Source organism: Epinephelus fuscoguttatus, linkage group LG11 (genome assembly GCF_011397635.1).
Source record: "Epinephelus fuscoguttatus linkage group LG11, E.fuscoguttatus.final_Chr_v1".
NCBI lineage: Eukaryota > Metazoa > Chordata > Actinopteri > Perciformes > Serranidae > Epinephelus > Epinephelus fuscoguttatus.
This window is the reverse complement of record NC_064762.1, coordinates 21,040,577-21,059,854: the sequence shown is the minus strand read 5'-3', so window position 1 is coordinate 21,059,854 and position 19,278 is coordinate 21,040,577. Positions and strand designations below refer to the sequence as shown.

The 19,278-nt window shown below is 42.2% G+C and overlaps 1 protein-coding gene across 4 annotated transcripts; it reads left to right on the top strand.

Annotated features, from left to right (window-relative positions):
* Nucleotides 1–2,360: 2,360 nt before the first annotated feature.
* mideasa (mitotic deacetylase associated SANT domain protein a) lies at nt 2,361–18,803 on the top strand. Of its 4 annotated transcripts, none has more exons than XM_049590059.1 (13): nt 2,361–2,933; nt 3,362–5,103; nt 7,725–7,940; nt 11,664–12,006; nt 12,095–12,161; nt 12,272–12,399; nt 14,088–14,191; nt 14,428–14,503; nt 14,690–14,778; nt 16,507–16,650; nt 16,919–17,035; nt 17,179–17,345; nt 17,824–18,803. In XM_049590059.1, exons 2-13 carry the CDS (start codon nt 3,619–3,621, stop codon nt 18,077–18,079), a joined length of 3,192 nt encoding a protein of 1,063 aa, XP_049446016.1. In that variant the 5' UTR covers nt 2,361–2,933; nt 3,362–3,618; the 3' UTR covers nt 18,080–18,803. The 4 variants fall into 4 exon arrangements, with proteins under 4 accessions (XP_049446016.1, XP_049446014.1, XP_049446015.1 ...); XM_049590057.1 differs by having other exon boundaries at nt 12,272–12,414; XM_049590058.1 differs by having other exon boundaries at nt 7,722–7,940.
* Nucleotides 18,804–19,278: the final 475 nt, after the last annotated feature.

The window sequence follows — 19,278 nt, the reverse complement described above, 5'->3', positions numbered from 1 at the left end:
CAAACTTCATCAGAAAACAGTGTCCCTGAACAAAGTCAAGAGTTCCAGATTATGTGAGTCAAGTAAGGAATGGACTATCCCGATAGACCCTTCATATACATGTCTGTTTGAATAAATATATAAATAATTTACACCTCTTAACATTAGAGATAAAGTTCATTATCTACCTATAAACAGAAATTTGTTATTTATAATTATGTTGAGCACAGTACTGAAGGGGGCAACAAAGCATTTCACTGCACAATGTAGAGATATTTTGAGTATGTGACCAATAAACTTGAAATTTGACAAAACAATTTTTAACTTACTGCAATTTTTAATATAGGTCTGTATGCATCTACTGGCAATAGTCGTGAGTATGCTTTCATCAGTTTATAGTCACTTAAAATTAAGACTTGTTGTGTTTTCATCACATTAGAATAAGCAGTTTATATCTATACACGGAGCGGGTCCTCTTCCACAGAGTCCACCATGTTGTTTCTACAGTAGCCCAGAACAGACAAACCAAACACTGGCTCTAAACAGGGCCATTTCAGTTATCCTATTGACTGCTGCAGTTCTACAGGCCTGGCACACAGGATAAGTTGCAATTCTACAACCTTACAGCTAGATGCCATTTAATCTGACACACTAGGGGGTCCATCAGTGTATCAAAACCACAGGGTCATCTGGCAAAAAGACTTGACCCTAGCTCAACTTTTGCTACAGCAAACTGCAACGTCATCTCACAATGTGCTGCAGCGGCCAATCTAAACAAAGATTCCAGCTCAATAATCTCGGCTCCAGACTTAAATCTGCTCGCTCTCATCCCTGCTGCTTCACTGTGAGCTACAAACCTGCAGCGCCTGCTGGAAGTTGCAGTGTGCTGAGGCAGAGATGCAGCCCTGACATGACACTTCCCCTCCATCAGCTGTGCTTTGACATTTTGTCCAGGAGGAAACTGAGCAGGCCACATGGACACAGCTCTGACTGTGTTTATGCACAGACATTTATCTTGAGTCAGAATAACTGTTGTAATAGATGTATTGTTTAAGAACGTCATTGTCTCGCTAACAGTGCTGTACACAGGAAGGCTAAACATATAACTGCCGACGCCTTTCATCCATTGTACAGAGTTTGAGCTGCTCCCTTCTGGGCATTGATTTAAGGTCCTAAGAATCAGTTACAACATATATGAGGTCCTTTATGTTTATAAGTTATTGGTCCTACCTTCCTATTTGCACTATTGTTTCATATTTATTTTTAAATTGTACATTTTTAATGGTGTATTGTGTTTTGTGTCTGTCTGTACCTGATTTTTGAGAGAAGCCAAAGACAAATGTCCACTGAGGTCGAGCGATCTATCTATCTATCTATCTATCTATCTATTTATCTATCTGTCATTAAGCAGGTGAACTTTAATTCATGGTTTGCATACAAATTATGAGTTATATTTTTCTCTTGATTCAACCAATAGAAATGTAATAACTACATACATAAATATCTCTGTAAAAAGTATTTAAATGTAAAATATACTTCTAATGATTAAAAAAAATCCTCATATACATACATAACCACTGTGTTTTGTTTTTTTTTTGTTTTTTTTTTAAATCGGACTCAATGTTGTGAAAAATTCCTAGCTTGTAATGTGGAAAATGCTGTGTCATACAACTGTTTTTATAGGTGGGTAAAAATTTTATGGAAAAAAAAATGAATGGTTAAGTTGAATTAATTAAACAAGAAAAAAATATCCAAAGTAATTTAACATTTTAAGGTCAATTCTAAACTATCAGGGGTGATACAAATTTCAAATATATATTTTTCATTAGTTTTTATAATTTTGTTTTCAGTCCAGTTTATTTATTTTTTTGTTTAGTTTTATTTAAAAATGTGTAGTTTATCTGAGTTTTTTTCCGTATTAGTTTTAGTATTTTTTTAAATTATAATACAGGGGGTATCTGTCAGAGGTATTTCATTCATAAGCATGTAGACTCAAAAATATGCAGCAATGCCTCATCATGCTTGTTGTGTTGACCAAATGATAGACATTTTCTGTAGCCTGTATTTTTTTATTGTATTATAATTTGTTTTTAACGTAGTCCTACACAGTGTTGTTTCAGATATTTTTTTCTAAATTCTATTTTTTATGTCATTTTTTTCAGTTAAGTATTTTTTTTTTCTCACCTTGTTTCAGTTTTTTGTTTATTTTTAGTTGTCTATAATAACTGCAGGGCTGAGGGGCTGCATGTGCCTGACCCCAGTGCTTTACAAACCCTACCTACAGCCCTGCTTTCACCCACAGCAAACTGTTTCCGTATAACGAGCTGAGTCTCCGCTTTCCGGGCGGCCGCGACAGCGAAACAAACGAACACGGATACAGCGATGGGAGTGGCCAGACAATCGGATTGGATAACAGGATGTGAGTTGAGCTGTTTTGGGGTGAGGCGGTGTGTCCTGGGGTGCACAACTTTCTGCATGTTTGCGCAGTTTCGCAGCGCTTCACACACTCTGGATAAACCGACACGCAGCGCGCGCGGAGCTGCGGGGTTTGTCAGCAACGTGTGCAAATCAGCGGAAATACCAGAGCAGGCCGCTGCACGGCACCGTTTCCACACTCTCACCGTGTCCTGTGTGGTTTACTCGTTGATGCGGGGAGAAAGTTGTGGACATTTTTTCCCCCCAAGTGCACGGTTTGACGGATACTAGTGTGCAACATTGTGCCCACGGCGTTAATGCGCCTCTCCAAGCCTGTCCGGACTTTGGATTATGTCATCGTGGGATTGTAAAGTCGCCTGTTCGCCATATTGTGCGCTGTGAAACTCGAGGGAAAGTTGTCAGAGTTATGACACTCGCTGCGCACAATCCCTTCATGGAGCTGCATGCAGTCGACTTTGATCGAAACCAAAGTGACTCCATGGAGCTGGCCATGGAGAGCTCCGTGCGCCACTGATCAGGTAGATACACCGTGTTTAACTCATGCTCACTAATCTGCCGTGTTGCCCAACTGCTTCTACAGGCGCTTCCTTATTGCTGATTTTTAACATAACATCACTGGCTATCGCTCGGGTGATTGCACGAGCCCCTCCGTTTCCTGTATTTCTTGTTATGCCAAATGGCAGCTCACAGTGAGCGCCTCCTTGTTGCTTCTCTTATGGCTTCTACAGCTCCTGTTTGCACGCCCTGTCTTCAAAATATAGGTCTGCTCCTCCTTACAACAACACACACACACTCTCTGACTGATTCTCACTTTACTGACTGGGCTATTTGCTCGTGTAGGCCTCAGTTTCCTCTTTGCTGCAGGCAAGTTAACGGCGAGTGAAAACTTTGTGTGCTTGTCCTCAGAGAAAAAGAAAGTGTCTAACCCTCTTCTTTCTCTCTCAAGGTCTGGTACCGTAAAGAGGATGAGAAGAATGGACAGGAAACCTCAGATTTGATTGTGGAAGGAGGGTTGCGTGCTCCCCACCCTGCACTTTCAGTTGGGATTTATATTTCCTCCCAGATACCTCTGTATACACAATTAAACAAAGAGTTCCTGAGCCACAGGCAGTGAGCAGCACACTACAGAGGCAGTCACAGTTTGCACCCCCCAGAGATTAAGATTGAGAGCTCTGACTCCAACAGTACCTTGTGATATTTACTATGAGTCTTCCTCCTCAAGTTAATACTGACAAGAGCGGCAAGCATCGGGCTGCAGCCATGAAGGAGCCTGTGCAGCATTCAGGGGAGGTGTATTATGGTATGGGACCTCCGGCCTTAGAGTCGAGCCACAGTGACTCTGCAAGCAGCTCTGGTGTTTACAACCATGAGAAAGGGCCCCAGAGTCTACCACACTATCAGCAGGCTGCTCAAGTAAAGTGGATGCACCAGGACTCGGTGCAGCCCCCCGGCTGGTCTCAGGAAGCTCCCGTGCCAGCCTGGGGGCAGAACTTTGGCCCCTACATGGGTGGAGTGAATGTCAGAGGTCAGATGGCGTTCCATAAAGGAGTCCACGAGGGTGTAGCTCTGCCAATGGGGGGAGAGAATCAACTGCCAGGACCTGTTGAGGTTTACAGAGATGTCGCCCAGGCTCAAGCTCAGGGGAGGGGGCTGGAGTGGGAGCAGCACGCTGCGGCTGCAATGCACCAGGCTCAGCTGCAGGCCTATCAGCACGCCCACAAGGGCGTGGAGCTCCAGGGTCAGCCCCACGTGCCCTCTCACACTTTACAGGGGTCCATGCTGCAGCCCTTCCAGACCACATTCAGGCCCAGCAAGCAGCAGTTTTCATCAGGTTATTACTCTGTTTTTCCAGGCAACAAGGGGATGTCGGGCCTGCCATACGGCGAGCAACCTAAATCTCAACAACAGCTGCTGCACCAAATACAGCAGCAGCAACAACAACAGCAGCAACAGCAACAAATGCATCACCATCACCAGCAGCAGCAACAATTGCAGCAGCACCACCTTCAGTTGCAACAGCACCAACATTTGCAGCAACAGCAGCAGCACCAAATCCAGCAGCATCAAATGCAGCAGCAACAACAGTTGCAGCAAATGCAGCAACAGTATCACCAGCAACAGATACAGGGGCGACAGCAACAAATCCAGCAAATGCAACAACAGCAGCAACAGCAGCAAGTGCCACAACAATCTGTGCCACAGCAAGAAACGACGCCACCACAGGTGCAACCAAAACAGCAACAAACCCAGAACATTGCAACGTTTCAGCCTCCTGAGCCGGGTCCACCTGACGCTGCGATTAAAAAGGAGGACGCCCAGCCAATGGAGCCGCAGCAGGAACCAGAGGCGAAAGTCAGTGACGCATCATCCGCACCTGATCCATGCCCCGAAAAGGTCGCCACAAATCCCGCAGAGCCTTCAGATGCGATGCTGGCTGCCCCTCGGCGCTCGCGACGCCTTTCCAGAGAAGGCCAGTCCCCACTGGGACCCCCTTCGACAAACATCTGGTCTCAAGCAACCAAAGAGCTTCCAGCACCCCAGAACGGAGTAGCAGGCACCCAGGCTGTGAGAGGAGGGGAAGTGACGACGGGAGGGGTCATCCGCAGGAGGAGGAGGGCGTCTAAGGAGATCAACCTGGAGACTCTGGCCCAGCAGGCGTCAGTGATGGAGCCTGCTAAAATGATCAAGGTTAAAAACACTTATTACACACTGCTGTAGTTAATCGCTTATTTATAGCAATTTTAATGCAGAAATAATTGTTTAAAAGGAGCACTTCACCCACAGATTGACCATTTGTAAATCAGTTTGTAAAGCTGTGTTACCTTTAATTTACACAGAAAATTTGTTAACGCTTCCACGCCTCCACGGAAAATGGAGAGCATATCGATTGATTAATCGGGGACCACGTTTAACAACAGCAAAACTACATCAAAACAACTGTTACTTCCCAAACACATGCATTTTTGCTAAAAAATACCTTGGTTTTTGAGTTTATGTTTTACTTTCAGTTTAGTAAACCTTAAAGTTTAGTGGAAATGCATGTGTTCAGAAAGTACTGAGCATATGAATGAATAAATGTGACATGCATGACTTGTGTGAGACTTTGTAAATGGATGATTTGACGTAGCATGTTCCCCAGTCAAGCAATATGTTGGTTATTTTCTGTGGAGGCATGCGGAAAAACAAAGTTTTCTTGATAAATTCAGGCAAACACAGCATGGCTAATTGATAAACAAATAGTCGTTTTGTGGCTGAACTATTCCTTGAGGCCCAGCTTAGTTGAGGAACAAAGACGAGGGCTAATCTGTGCACGTAAGAGCAAATTTTCTCATCTGGCAAAGCTGGTGAGCAGCTGCACAAAGAGGAAGAACCCTGTTTCTATGCAGAACTTCCCTATGGTTTACAAAATCATTTTCTTGGGTCTGTTGACTCCTACAGCTGTCGAGCCTCGGCTACAGCAGGCTGTTTAACAAGTGTGTGCAGTCACACCGTGCAGAACAGTGTCATGCATGTGATTCTGGCGCGACCTGAAAAACAGCTATTATTGAAGATTGAAGAACGTTTGGATTTGAGAGATTGCTCTCATTTTTATCGCTGAAGGAAAGATGATACACTTAACCTAGTTATTCAGGATTTACGGTGTTTACATTCTACGCGGCACACCCACTGGAACGGGCTTCTTGATTTACTCTGTGTCTAATGGACACTGAGCACCAAAAACTTGTTAAACTCCACTTTTCGTCACGTTTTCTTCTCAGCGCAGGGACATGTAGTACTCTTCCCTCAGGGGGGTTATCAGACTTGTAGGTTTTTGTGCAGAGTGCACATGCTGGATGAGCAGTTGGAGCAGCTGCATGTCTGCACACCTCCACATTCCTCAGGCTCCTTCCCAGTCATTCAGCAGAGCCAGGGAGGGGCTGGGCTGTCAACCTGCGCAGCTATACTCCCACAGTTTACTCCCCAACACACACACCAAACAGGTTTATATCGCTATTCACAACCCAGAGCTGGTGTGTGTGGTTAACAAACAGCAGGTGATGAGATTGAAATCTCTTAGCTGGGTTTTACCTTGAAGTATAAATCATGAATTACATGTTACTGCAGCTAGCAGAATGCAGGATGGGTGAAAATGCTGACCTTAAATACGAGGGAGACGTGAGCACTCCTCTGGATGCAACGTCATGGAAATATGTGGTAATAAAACCACTGTGTTCATCCAGTTTTAAAAAAGAGAGTGCAATCCTTAAGTTGCATATGAGAGAGACAGCACTGCAGATTTTTTTTACCAGTTGTATTCAGAATTATTAATGTTGCTCAGTAAATGCAACATTTAAAGTAAAGTGGCCACTAATTAGCTATTCATTCTCAATTATATAATCCCATAGTTGAAACAATTTGTCATTTAATCAATCGACAGAAACAAAAAAGTAAAGAAAAACAAATTTTATAATTGATTTATTACTTCAGTCGTTAAATAAACCACAGTTGCCCAATTATCGCCAATTAATTTGCTGCATTTAAAGTTTTATATCATTTTACATTGAAAGTTTTGGTTAGCAAGACAATTAAGATGTCTTGTTATTCGTGTAATGGCTATCTTTCGTGCTTTTTTTTTTTTTAACTTGTGAAAATAATCTTAGGTAATTTATGTTAAAATCCACTGATTATCCTCCTGAGACCCTGTGTCCTCATGAGGTCATCATATTTGGGTTTACTTTACCGTATACTATTCTACTTAATTTAGACCCGTTGTCCTTGTCCATGGACACTTTTTTGTGCCATCTAGTGGTAGTAAGAGCACAGTACACTAATGCATGTAAAAACAAGATGGCCGCCATCTCTGCCAAGTCAGTCTGCAGCCAATCCTGACACAAAAGTGGACAAGGTCCAAAACCTGATCACATTTTATGGTTGAAACTTGTTTATTTATGATAAATATTGTTTGTAGTGTGATACAGCAACAAATTTGACCAATTTTAGCAACAGTGACAAGACAAGACGCTTAAGTACGCTTAAGTACTTGTATGAAGACATTGGGACCTTGCTGTCATGTCATATGAGGACACTGGGACTTAATCATCGTTGACAACGTTTAGTTTTTTTTTACTTATCAGGTCCTACTGATCCCAAATAGCTGTGAGAAATTAAAAATACATACCAAAAACAAGTTCGGGTCTCAGGAGGATATATTTTCATACTGTTGTAGACGATTTGAAAATTAATCTGATTTTCATACCATATATCTCAATCCCTTTTCCATCCTCCATGTCTCCTCATCTTCCTGCGTCTTTCCTTTGATGCGTCAGCAGGAAGACGGCTCTTCAGGCAGACAGTCTACCATGGTGCCTCTGGTTATCCCGGTGTCTGTACCAGTGCACAGGAGTCAAACAGACCCTCAGGGTGGCTGGGCTCAGGGACGATTCGGCCCAGGTGAGCGGCCCGTGGGACAGTCCGATCGCAAACCGTCGGTCATCGTGGCTCGTCGGAGATCGCTCAGAAATTCCCTAACGGAGAGTTTTGGCCAGGTCAGTATTGTGAGGAGATGACTTTTACGTTGCTTTGATTGTTGGTTTATTGTTGATATCAGTAGACCTGGGGTGACCTTTAACCACATTATCAGCCTCCTACTGCCTCGAGAGGAATAAGTAGATCTGTCACTGAAGTCAAAGTTGAAATACAAGAATTTGAAAATACTACTGATACAAGTAAAAGTCCAGAATTCATAAATTAACTTTTATAAAAGTATGAAAGTATTAGCAACAAAAGTATCAAAAATGAAAGTACCCATTGGTAGAACATTATTGGAGTGTTATTACTGATCCATAAACAAGTGAGCAGAATGTTGTGTGTTTTGTGTGTTGAATCTTGAAGGTATAGTAAGAAATTCTGGGAGATACCCTTATTTGTTTTCTTGTCGAGAGTCAGATGAGTAGTTTGATACCCTCAATTATCTCACAGCTCAAGTGCTGCAGGGATGATGTTCTTTTGTAGGCCACCACAGTAGTTAGCTTCGCCCTGGTTCCCTTGTCAAAAAGCCAACAGGATTTTCCCACTGGATTTTGGATCATTGCAGAAAGTAAACCCTGTGGCGACCATAAGGTTCATGATACCTGCATGTTTTGTTCAGCAAGATAATCTTCACACATGAACACCACCTTTATGATTTTTTTAAGCGTAAATGCTAACGTTAGGCTATAAACAAACTACACCACAGTCTGAGACTTTAACATCGCCACCATAGCGAGGTTGTAAAGCTGTGTTCGACGTGATGACTCTCTGTAGTCTCATTTAGCCATGTGATAGCAACCGTCTTTTTTAAGACACAGAAAGGCTTCAGAATTTACAAGTCTACAGGGTATTTACTAATGTACTTTATGTGGTAAAGGAAAATATGAAAATCTCTTAAGCTTGTATTAACCACAGACCTTACTTTAGGCGTCTAACCAAAAACCCATTCAAAAACCCATTGACTTAGAGACAAGGGCACCGGGGGTGCAAAAATGCTAACTCATTTCCAGGTTTTAGGACTCAATCCTGCAGCGCTCTATATGACGCTGCAGTCAGCAGCTGGTTAGCAAGAAGCTAGCTAGCTGTTAGCCTTGTTCTCTCCTGTTTTGTTTGTATAAACCAGTGGTTCCCAACTGGTGGGTCACGGGTCCATTCTGAATGGACCTCAAATGACTTGTAAATGTGTTTCTTAAAAAAAAACAAAAAACAAAACAACTTTTAAGTACAGTGAATTTCCAGCACAGCACGGAGCTTTTATTTTGAAGTACCATTTTCTGTTGTAGCGTGAGTTGCTAACAGCTACTTGACAGAGACAGCAAACTAGCTCAATGACATGGCCAAACCCAAGTATGACACCAAATGTATTACACTGTTTGGACCTTGAACTAATGACTAAGGAGAAACCCTGTGGCTGGACCAGTTGGGAACCACTTGTTTAAGTAATATAGTTATGTGCAGGACTATTTCTTGTTTCCAGTCTTTATGCTAAGCTAAGCTAAGCTAAGCTAACCGGCTGCTGGCTCCGGCTTCATATTTGCTACTCACACTGCTAACCTTGGTGAAGAAGTGCTTGTTGAAGCCACCAATTTGTAATAACCTGTCTAGGGATGACGTAAAGTACAAGTATCCCGAAATTTTACTCAAGGACAGGACTTTGTAATTGTGTTCCTACCCTCTGATTGTCAGTGTGTACATGTCACAGTGAAGCTTATACAAAAGTCATGGTTTTAGATGGATATTTAGACTCAGCCTCATGTAACGTAACTTCTTCTAGACCCCATAGAGATGCAGATCTGTGATGAACTGACCAGCTTCAAAGTTCAAGTTCTCATTAGTACGAGGAGCCCGCTTTTTAGTCTGATTCCAGATTTTAGTTTGGGAAACATCCACTGGAACCAATCTGCCATGTTTATGGAGCGGGTTAGACGATAACGTGACTCATTAACGCTCCAAAACAGCTGTTTTAAACTGGGTGTGTAGGTTTACAGTGCAGCCTGATTCAGCCAGTACACAATGTACTGCTTGTGTCGTGGTACTGAAGAAAGCAATCTAGGAGGAAACGTGACAATGACTACGTTTACATGCACAAAAAAAAATCTTTTTTTTTTTTGCGCTTATTCTGAAAACGACCATATTTCTACTCTAAGCTGTTTACACGGCTGATGGAAATAAATATTCTCATTTATATGCAGCTCCGAATAACGTCCCCTAACGTGATGTTTATCACATTAAAATATGGAAAAGTGGAACGACTGGAGCTGTTTGTGTCATTTTGGTTTTTTGTGTCAAAACAGGAGGGTTTTTTTGTACTCGTTCAGCTTTGTGAGCACAGCCTCCCTCTTTGATTCCTTTAACCACCAAACTGTTGGCGTGTTGGTTTGCGTTCAGTGCGTCCATGACAACGTGCAGAGCTAACCGTAAACAGGCCAGAGGCCATGTGTCACATACTGTGGTAAAAAGCCCAATTGAGATGCATATTTCAAATGTGCTGTATACATGTCCAAAGAATGCTCCTAACATAAGATATACTGTAGAGTAATACTGGCATATCCCACATGTGTTAAGGGGAAAATGGTACATTCGGAGTCAAGCCTAATTGGGAGTATCCAAACTAAATATGCTGTTTACATGTTCCCTATCAAATTCAAAATATTGTCATATTTGGAATGATAGTGGAATACTAGTGTACATGTAAACATGTGTCCATTTTTGAAAATCACCAGTAAGTGGTGCTTTGGTCCAATCAGATGTGGGGATAAGTAAGTATGTGAAGAAGTTTGCCTGTTAATTTTCTGTCTGGTAAAATTCCTGGTTGATTTGGCGACAGCAACACTTGAGCTGCTGTCATGTCACACATAAGCCAGAGGAACAAGAGAACTTAAGTTGTCTTAATAAAGAAGTTAGTCAGTAATATTTGCAACTGCCATCCCGTTACATGACATGCATGGAGTGGGTAGTTTCCCACACAACAACTGTGCTTAGCAGCCTTTCACCTGCAGCTCTTCTTCAGGTGTCTTCAGGTCTTTTATTACTTGCAGCAATATTTAACCTTTTGAAACCTGGTTGCAGATGCCTTTCACAAGTATTTAAACCTTTGAACCATGAGCAAATTGGTGCATTTTCTTTCCAAAAGAAGGCATTGAGCAACTTGGTAAGAAATGCCCCACAAATTGCAAAAAAAAATAAATAAAATAGATTTAGAAAATAACACTAAAAAAGAAAAAAATCAAGGATAAAATTATGTTTATGATAATTATTATTACTACTACATTTTAAAATTGTTATTATAAATTAATTGATTTAATCAATATTATTATTATATTTTTTTTCCAATTTTCTTGTTTTTGATTTTTTTTCTCATAAATTTTCTTGTTTTTGATTTTTTTTTTTCTGTTTTTGTTGCTAATTTCCTTGTTTTTAATAATTTTCTCTTTTTACGAATTTCTTGCTAATTTTTTGAGTCATTTCTTCTTTAATTGCTCATTGCCTTCTTCCCATGTTTTAAAAAGTAATTAAGTCAATTTGCTCAGGTTTTGATTAAAACTCATCGGCTGTCAAAAAATGCAGAACAATTTCCATTGAACAGGCAGGTAGAACTCTATAATCGATATAAATTGGTTATGGGAAAATAAATGACAGCAAACACACCTACATGCTCAGTTACAGCTGAATAATGTGACTTTTAATCTGATTTTATTTGATATCAAAGAAAAGTATCAAACCTTCAATGTTCTGTCCAGGACGGGGAAAACGATCCAGGGCCTGATGAGGATGGAAAATCCAAATTCAAGCGCCGACCTCGTCCCCAGCCTCTCATCATCCCTCCGCACAAACCATCCACCTTCATCCCACCATCCCTCTACTCCAACATCACTGCCTACCAGAGCAACCTGCGCTCTCCGGTCCGCCTGCCGGACAACCCCCTCACCCTGCCCCCGTACACGCCACCACCGATCCTGTCTCCTGTGCGCGAGGGCTCGGGTCTCTACTTCTCCACCTTCCTGACCAACATCGCCGTAAGCAACCAGATCCTGCCGCCACCGCCTACGCCCAAATCTGCGACACGCAGCCTGTTGCGCTCCAGTAAGTCTCAGCTGTATGATCTCAGACAAATTTTACTGATTAGGTGTTCTCAGATAGTGGCTAAAAGGACGTTTCTTTGTATTTGCAGCGAGTTCAGAAATCACACCTCCTGTTCTGCCCTTGATCACTGACGCCACACCTGCGAGCCTTGAACCGTAAGTACAACCGCCCCTGCAGAACTCTGACGTTCTCAATACCTGGCCCAAAAAAAAGACGTCTTTATCAGAAATGTACTTCAATGTACTTTTTTCCCTCTCTTGTTCAGACGTATCAACATCGGGCTGAAGTACCAGGCAGAAATTCCAGAGATGCAGGATCAACCTTGCTCCCAGTTGGACCAGCACAAGGCTGACCTGGTTTGGCTCCCTATAGATGACTCCAACCTCAAACACGGTGACCAAGAGAGCAGTTAGTATCTGCACTGATTGTTGTTATTCTTTTCTTTGTGTGAACTTTTTTTTTCTCGCCAACCGTTCATCCAATTGACTTCACACTTGAAGTGCCAAAAACTGCATTTCTTTGAATGGCCACTTGAGGCTGACTCCAGAAGCCAGTCAGTCTTCATAGACCACCATGTTAAAATGCCAAACTTCACAGCAGAAATAAACATGTTTACGGCCTGGTACAATCACGGTTTTGGTCTCTATAGCTAATTCCTCCTTCATAACAACTGTACGGGGGTGAATCTTCATATAACTCAGCTGTTTACATTTCATTAAGGCTTAAAGTTAGGCATGATAAGGGCTGTCAATCGTGTTATCAGCTTCTCAGTCAGATCCAGCCCTTGCCCCTCCACAACGCCAGCCTCTTGCCCAGGTATGGTCACTTCTGGCTCTACAAAACCAAGATAGCAACGGCCAAAATGCCAAACTTGACACTTGACAGCTAGAGTCAATAAACCAGTGGGTGACGTCACATAAGCTATCTCCATTATTTTTTACAGTCTATGCTGAGGACCCAGGGAAGTGCAGTGTTAAGCGCGAGCTCTTGCTTGCTCTAACGTCACAGTACATGAAACAAGGGATGAGGAAAGAGAGATACTAGTAGTGAAATACTCACATAGTCATGAACCTGTAGTGACTGAGCAACCCTCACCTGCTGGCTGCTCTCATAGGAAGAGTCCTTCTTGTCGTCTCCATCCGTCTCTCCTTGAGTCAACTTTGACTGCTGTGAACTCAAACATTTCAGCACCAGCTACGTGACTTCCAAAATGAACACTTTAGTCCCCCAAAATAGTCAGGCTTTGACTTAATTGTAGCCTTAAAATGTTAGTGTGAGCTTTCTAGGGGACTCAACTATTACCCTTTTTCCATTGTCACTCTTGGCCGCGTCGAGAAAAGCCAGTGGTGTTTCCATCATCAGTTTAGACGCACTGTGCCATGCCAAGCCACTCCAGAGATAGACATTCTCCAGAGTAGGTCCAATAGCTGGACGCACCCACCCTCAAGCAGGTAGTAGTGATGTCTTGCCGGTCGCAGCCAACCCCCGATGACTCTTGTTCGCCCCCAAAATAAGCGTGTGTGTGTTGCGCGACTCTACTCACCTTTGTCTGCAGGAGACCACACAGAAAGGCGACTTACAAGTTGTGTGAGGCTCCTGTTCCTAAACCCAACATTTCCTTATTTGGGTGCTTCACAATAAAAGTTTTTACACATCAAAATAACAGAAAACTTTTATTGTGAAGAATCTATAGGAAATTAAATGTGTTATTCCCGAATTAGCAGCACTTTGTTAACAGCTTTTCTTCAATTAAGACAAGTCTAATAATACAGCAGGGAGGAAGAGTAAGATCAGAAACAGCCACAGTGAGATGTTGATGAAGAGCTGCAGACAACAGGCTCTTACTGCACAGCCTTTGACTGTAGAAAAGGGACATATGTAAGTCTATTTTTCAGGGCCCAAGGAAGCACAGTGTCGATTTTGAAGTTGTTTGTATGAGCGGTTCTCGAGCTGCATGCAGCATTACCAGAGGCCGAGCAGTCAGTCCGTTCTGAGCATGCACATATTAAACGGTCACTGCACAGGTCCACACTAATTCTTTCAAAGTGTCGTCATTTTCTCTCTCTCTTTTTTTTCTATAGTGGAGGATTTGATGAGCATGGCGTGTTGCAGTGTGCTCCGGGGCGGAGGAACCAACCAGGAGCTGGTTTTACACTGTTTACATGAATGTGGAGGTGATTTCCTTGTGAGTATAGTGACCCATAGTAACTCACTCAAATTACTAGATTTCAGTCAGCAGAACAACTTTTTAATGAAATCAAAATCCTAAAAAATGACACCAGCAGGTCTTTTTTAGGCAACTTTGCACTTGTTAGCGTCAGGATTGTTTTACAGTGTTGTGTAGCTGAAGCACTCAAATGAGGAACAGAGACCCTGTTAAAGAACTGTGTGCCAACTGTGATAAATCTCGTTGCTTTTAAGGAAACTCTGGGACGTTTGATGCTTCAGGACCCGGTTTTCCCCAAAGGTCATCACCTGGCAGGTTATCACTACTCAGGTGAGCTGTGACATCACAGGAAAATACAAGCTGTTTGACATAAATCACTTCAGTCGACTCTCATGGTTTCCCTTCGTCTCTTCATCTTCCCCCTTCTGTCTCTGATTTCCTAACCTCTCTTTAAACGTTTCCTCATTCTCTCTTGTGAGCACACATTGAACTGCACTGCGTCTGATTTACAAACAGGCTCCGACTGCTGGACTGCAGAAGAGAAGCGCTACTTCAACAAGGGGATCTCTGCCTACAGGAAGGACTTCTTTATGGTGCAGAAATTGGTACGCTCGTTAGTTTTACCCTGCAGCGTGGACGATGATGAATCAGTGTAAATTAATCTGAAATACATTTAAATATGATTAAATGTGCTCTGTGTTGCATGACAACACCTATAAATCATCGGCACAATAATTATGAGGCATTAGTATAATTGCTTTAAACAAACAAGATGGTCAGAGTACAGACTTGCAGTTGTTACTCTCCAGTGCATGGATTTGACAATATGAGGCCAAATTCTGATGTAATGGAAAATCCTTTTGTTAAAACTAAACAAGCTCCAAACATGAAAAAAAATTAGACTATACCAACAATATTCTTTCTGTGACAGGAAGTAACTGGATTTATGGGAAATGTGGTCTTCATTTTGAGAAACAATAACAGCAACAGTACCACTTGCACTGATGTTTTCAGCATCAGTGCAACCATGACACTCTTGAGCTGGCTGTAGTCCAAGGCTGCTTTCCCACCTGCCCAGTTTGGTTCGGTTCAATTGAACTCAAGTTCGTTTGCCCCTTAAGTGCTGTTCGTTTGGGCAGGTGTGAACACAGCAATCGCACTCGGGTGCGCACGTTGTCAGGACCGAGACCATCTTGAAGAGGTGGTCTCAGTCCAGTTACAAAGGAACTCTGGTGCAGTTCGTTTGTGGTGAGAACGTGTTCCGACCTGGATCTGAACCAACTGCAGTCACATGACACATTGTTTGGGTTAAACATGAGCATGTTACAGTCCTGGAGGATTATTAATGTGCACCTCCTCCTGTACTGCCTTAATATGCACATTCAGCACATCCAATGCATCAAAACATTGTTTTTTAGTTGGAGCCGCGCCTCGTTTTCAAACTGTATGGTTTGACTAAAATGAACAATGACAGCAATATAGTCCACGATGAGCAGCGCTGAAATCAACCTGCGTAGTTGTCCCTCCATTGTGACATTAGAAAGTGTCACATTTATCTTGCAAGTGTACTCTTCTTCAACGTTTGGTTTAATTCCTGGATTTTTCCCACATGGAAATTCTGACCAATCAAGAGCAGCTTTCTCACACAAGGCATTTGATCTGGTCCGCTTGTAAATGCTGCCGTGAGAACACGAACCAACTCTAGGCAATTATACAAATTTGTAACAAAACTAGTTCCTGATTGGGACCAAAGCAAGATAACTCTAGGTCTGAAAGCACCCTGTGAGCTTGCTGTAGCAACCGTCTGTCATCATTTAAATTGGATGACATTTGTGTTCACTTAGGGTTCCCCGTCAAAAAATTCTGCTAAAGCTGCCTGCGTGGCGCTCAGTTATCATAACAGGATATTTACTCTTGGTAATGTATGTGCTGCTTGGTTAGGAAGCACTGGCGCTCAAGTGTTAAACGTCATCCCTGGAATTTAAGCTCATGTTGCATAGAAAGATGTTTCCACCCTTACTTAGAATAATGATTGTACAGACAGCAGCATTGTTGTCAACTTTAGTTTCCAGCTGTGTAGATGCATGTTTGAAGGGAATTCATAAGCCTAAGAATCTGATTGGGGATGGTAATGGCCCCCTGCAGCAACCCCTAGAAAGCAGCTAAAGCTCCATCCCTAATGATATGCACATAAATGACTGTTTGTTTTGTTTGTCATCACTATATTGATGCTACAAATGCAAATTGCAAGATGCGCACAGTCGCATCACAGTGGAAAAGGTTCATTAATTTATAAGAAATTGTGCATGTGTATGTTGGACTGATTTTTAAAGGTGAGGACCAAGTCTGTGGCGCAGTGTGTGGAGTTTTACTACACGTACAAGAAACAGGTGAAGGTCGGTCGCAACGGGATTTTAACCTTCGGCCCTCCAGACTCACCTGTGGAGAAGCACACAGAGGCTGTGGTGGATATTAAGGTAGAGTGAAGTCAACTTGGAGTGATGTGTGGGAATGCAACAAAAATGATCACTGGAAACTAATTCTTCATCTTTTATTTTTAAATGAAAGTAGGTTGTCTTTAACCATTCAGCACTGAGTGTTACAGGATGTGTGTGCCAAACTGTTTTCGTAGAGGTTACGAGAAAGATGTGATCATTTCATGATTTTAAGCCTTGAGGGAGTTTAAGTTCGTATTTTAAAGGTTTGTTTTAATATTTTGTGCAATTATTTTGATTAATCGCACAGAGTTCACAGCAGTCCAAGTTGACTCAAGGAGAGACGGACGGAGACGAGAAGAAGGACCCTTCCTACGAGAGCAGCCAGCAGGCCAGGGTTGCTCGGTCACTACAGGCTCATGACTATGTAAGTATTTCACTATGTATTATAGGATCTGCGAGGCATTTCGACTAAAAGACCACACTTTCTATCAACCCAATCAGGTTTAATAAAAGTCGATGCGAGTCAAAATCAGTCAAACTAACATCCACTTACTTTTGGTCCTCCAGGCAGGGCCAGTGTTGGTGATCAAAGAGCCAGACGCTGTGAATAAGGAGGCTCACCACCCATCAGCACCCCACAGGCAACGAGGCGACCCTGCAGCAAAGAAGAGCAGAGCACCAGTGAAGCCCCCACCAGATCCTGATGCGATATTTCCATGCAAGAAGTGTGGCAGGTACGTCTTCCTTTATAACTTTTGATGTGATGTCTTGATTTTGCGCTAAATGGTCAATTCTGATTTTTGCTCACCCAGTGTTGCAGTCTCATTAGTGTTGGTGAGATTTGTAGCTGCAGTGACTTGTCAGTGTGTCGGTTGCAGTGATAGCAGCTCAAGTGGTTCGCCTCGTCATGTTGATCTTCAAAAATATTGAAAGATTTCAATTGTAGATAAAACTGGAAATTATAAGTTAGACAATTAATCAGATAAAATATATGAAATAATCTGCTCTGTTTGTTTTGATCGACAAAAAAAGACTTTGTGATGAAAGGTGTCATTATGAAATAAAATGGAGAAACAGTGTTGCAAAGAAAGACATTTTGAAACGAGAGCTTTTTTCATATTCAGCACACTTCCTCGCAGTAGCTCAGTAAACTTTGTAGTCTTTCCAAACAGCTGCTGTTTCATGTAACGTCGTTTTCTTCCTGTACAACAGGGTGTTTTACAAAGTGAAGAGTCGCAGCGCTCACATGAAGAGTCACGCGGAGCAGGAGAAGAAGGCTGCGGCGCTGCGTCAGAAAGAGGAGGAGGAGCAGGCGGCAGCTGAACTTCGGGCCAGGAAGGCGGTGGCGGCGGCAGCAGCGGCGGCAAATCAGAGAGGAGATGGGAACGGAGAGACGGAGCAGGCAGAGCTCAGCAGCCAGGAAGACTCAACTGAGGGAGAGGATGATGACGACGAAGACTGGCACTGAGGGACAAAAAAAAACAGGAGAGGAGAGAGTGAGAGGATGGATTGATGGGTACAAAGAGGGTAGAGATGGAGGTGGAACCAGAGGCATGGAAAAAAAAGACATCTTGCCTCACGGACAGCAGAAGAGAAGTCTTCCTGTTAATCTTCACACTCCTTTCCCAGCTGGCACCATGTGACCGTTATCCATCAGCCAGCCAGTCACACTCCACACCTTCACACATTTTGTATCTTTTAAATATTGAGAGGAAGTTTATTTTTTGTAAATGCACTTATCCCCTATGCTTCTGCTTTTGCCAATATTGCCTTTTTATATCCTTTTATTTAATTGAATATATGTCAAAACATCATAAATCTTCACGGCGTGGACTTCATGGTTATATGAAATTTCGTAAGATAATCGGGATGCCTGTTTAGCAATAAAACATCAAGATCAAAGCAATCTTTCACTTTACAGCAGCAGCCCTTTTAAATAAAGATAGAGCTTTAGAGTATTTATCTTTTTGGTAGGAAAATACTGTTCTGAACTTTGCAGATATCCACCAGATTTTTTAGGTTGGTTGCACACTTATTTTTTACAACTAAGGGACCTTTCAAATTAATATGTACAAAAAAGTATATATGAGATGGCCATATATTTATGATACTGCATTTTTGCAATGATTTTGGTAATATAAAAACTAATCATGTCAGCTGCAATAAGACTTGTGAATTGAAAAGTTTATTAAAATCTCTGTTCAGAGAAGTGTGTCTGTTTTTTATTTGGTCACAAAATGGTCAATATGTAATTTACATAACCATATCACCAGGGGACTGGTCCAATATGATTATAATAATAATCTTTATTTATAAAGCGCTTTTAAAAACAGTTTCAAAGTGCTTTGAATGTGAATAAGGAAACAGACGACATGAAAACAACAACTTTTAAAAGAACTGATAAAAACACCTCTGTGTGTAAAAACTGAGGAAATAAAAGACAGTCTAAATGAACTTAAAAGGCTCTCAGATAAAAGTATGTTTTAAGAAATTATGAGATCCTTGACTCGGCTGTTCGGATTTCCTCAGGCAGACTGTTCCAGAGCCTCGGGGCCCTGACAGCAAACGCTCTGTCCACTTTAGTTTTCAGCCAGGTCTCTGGAACAGATGAAGACCTCTGCCCAAGGATCTCAAAATACGTCTTAGCATGTACGGCACTAAGAGGTA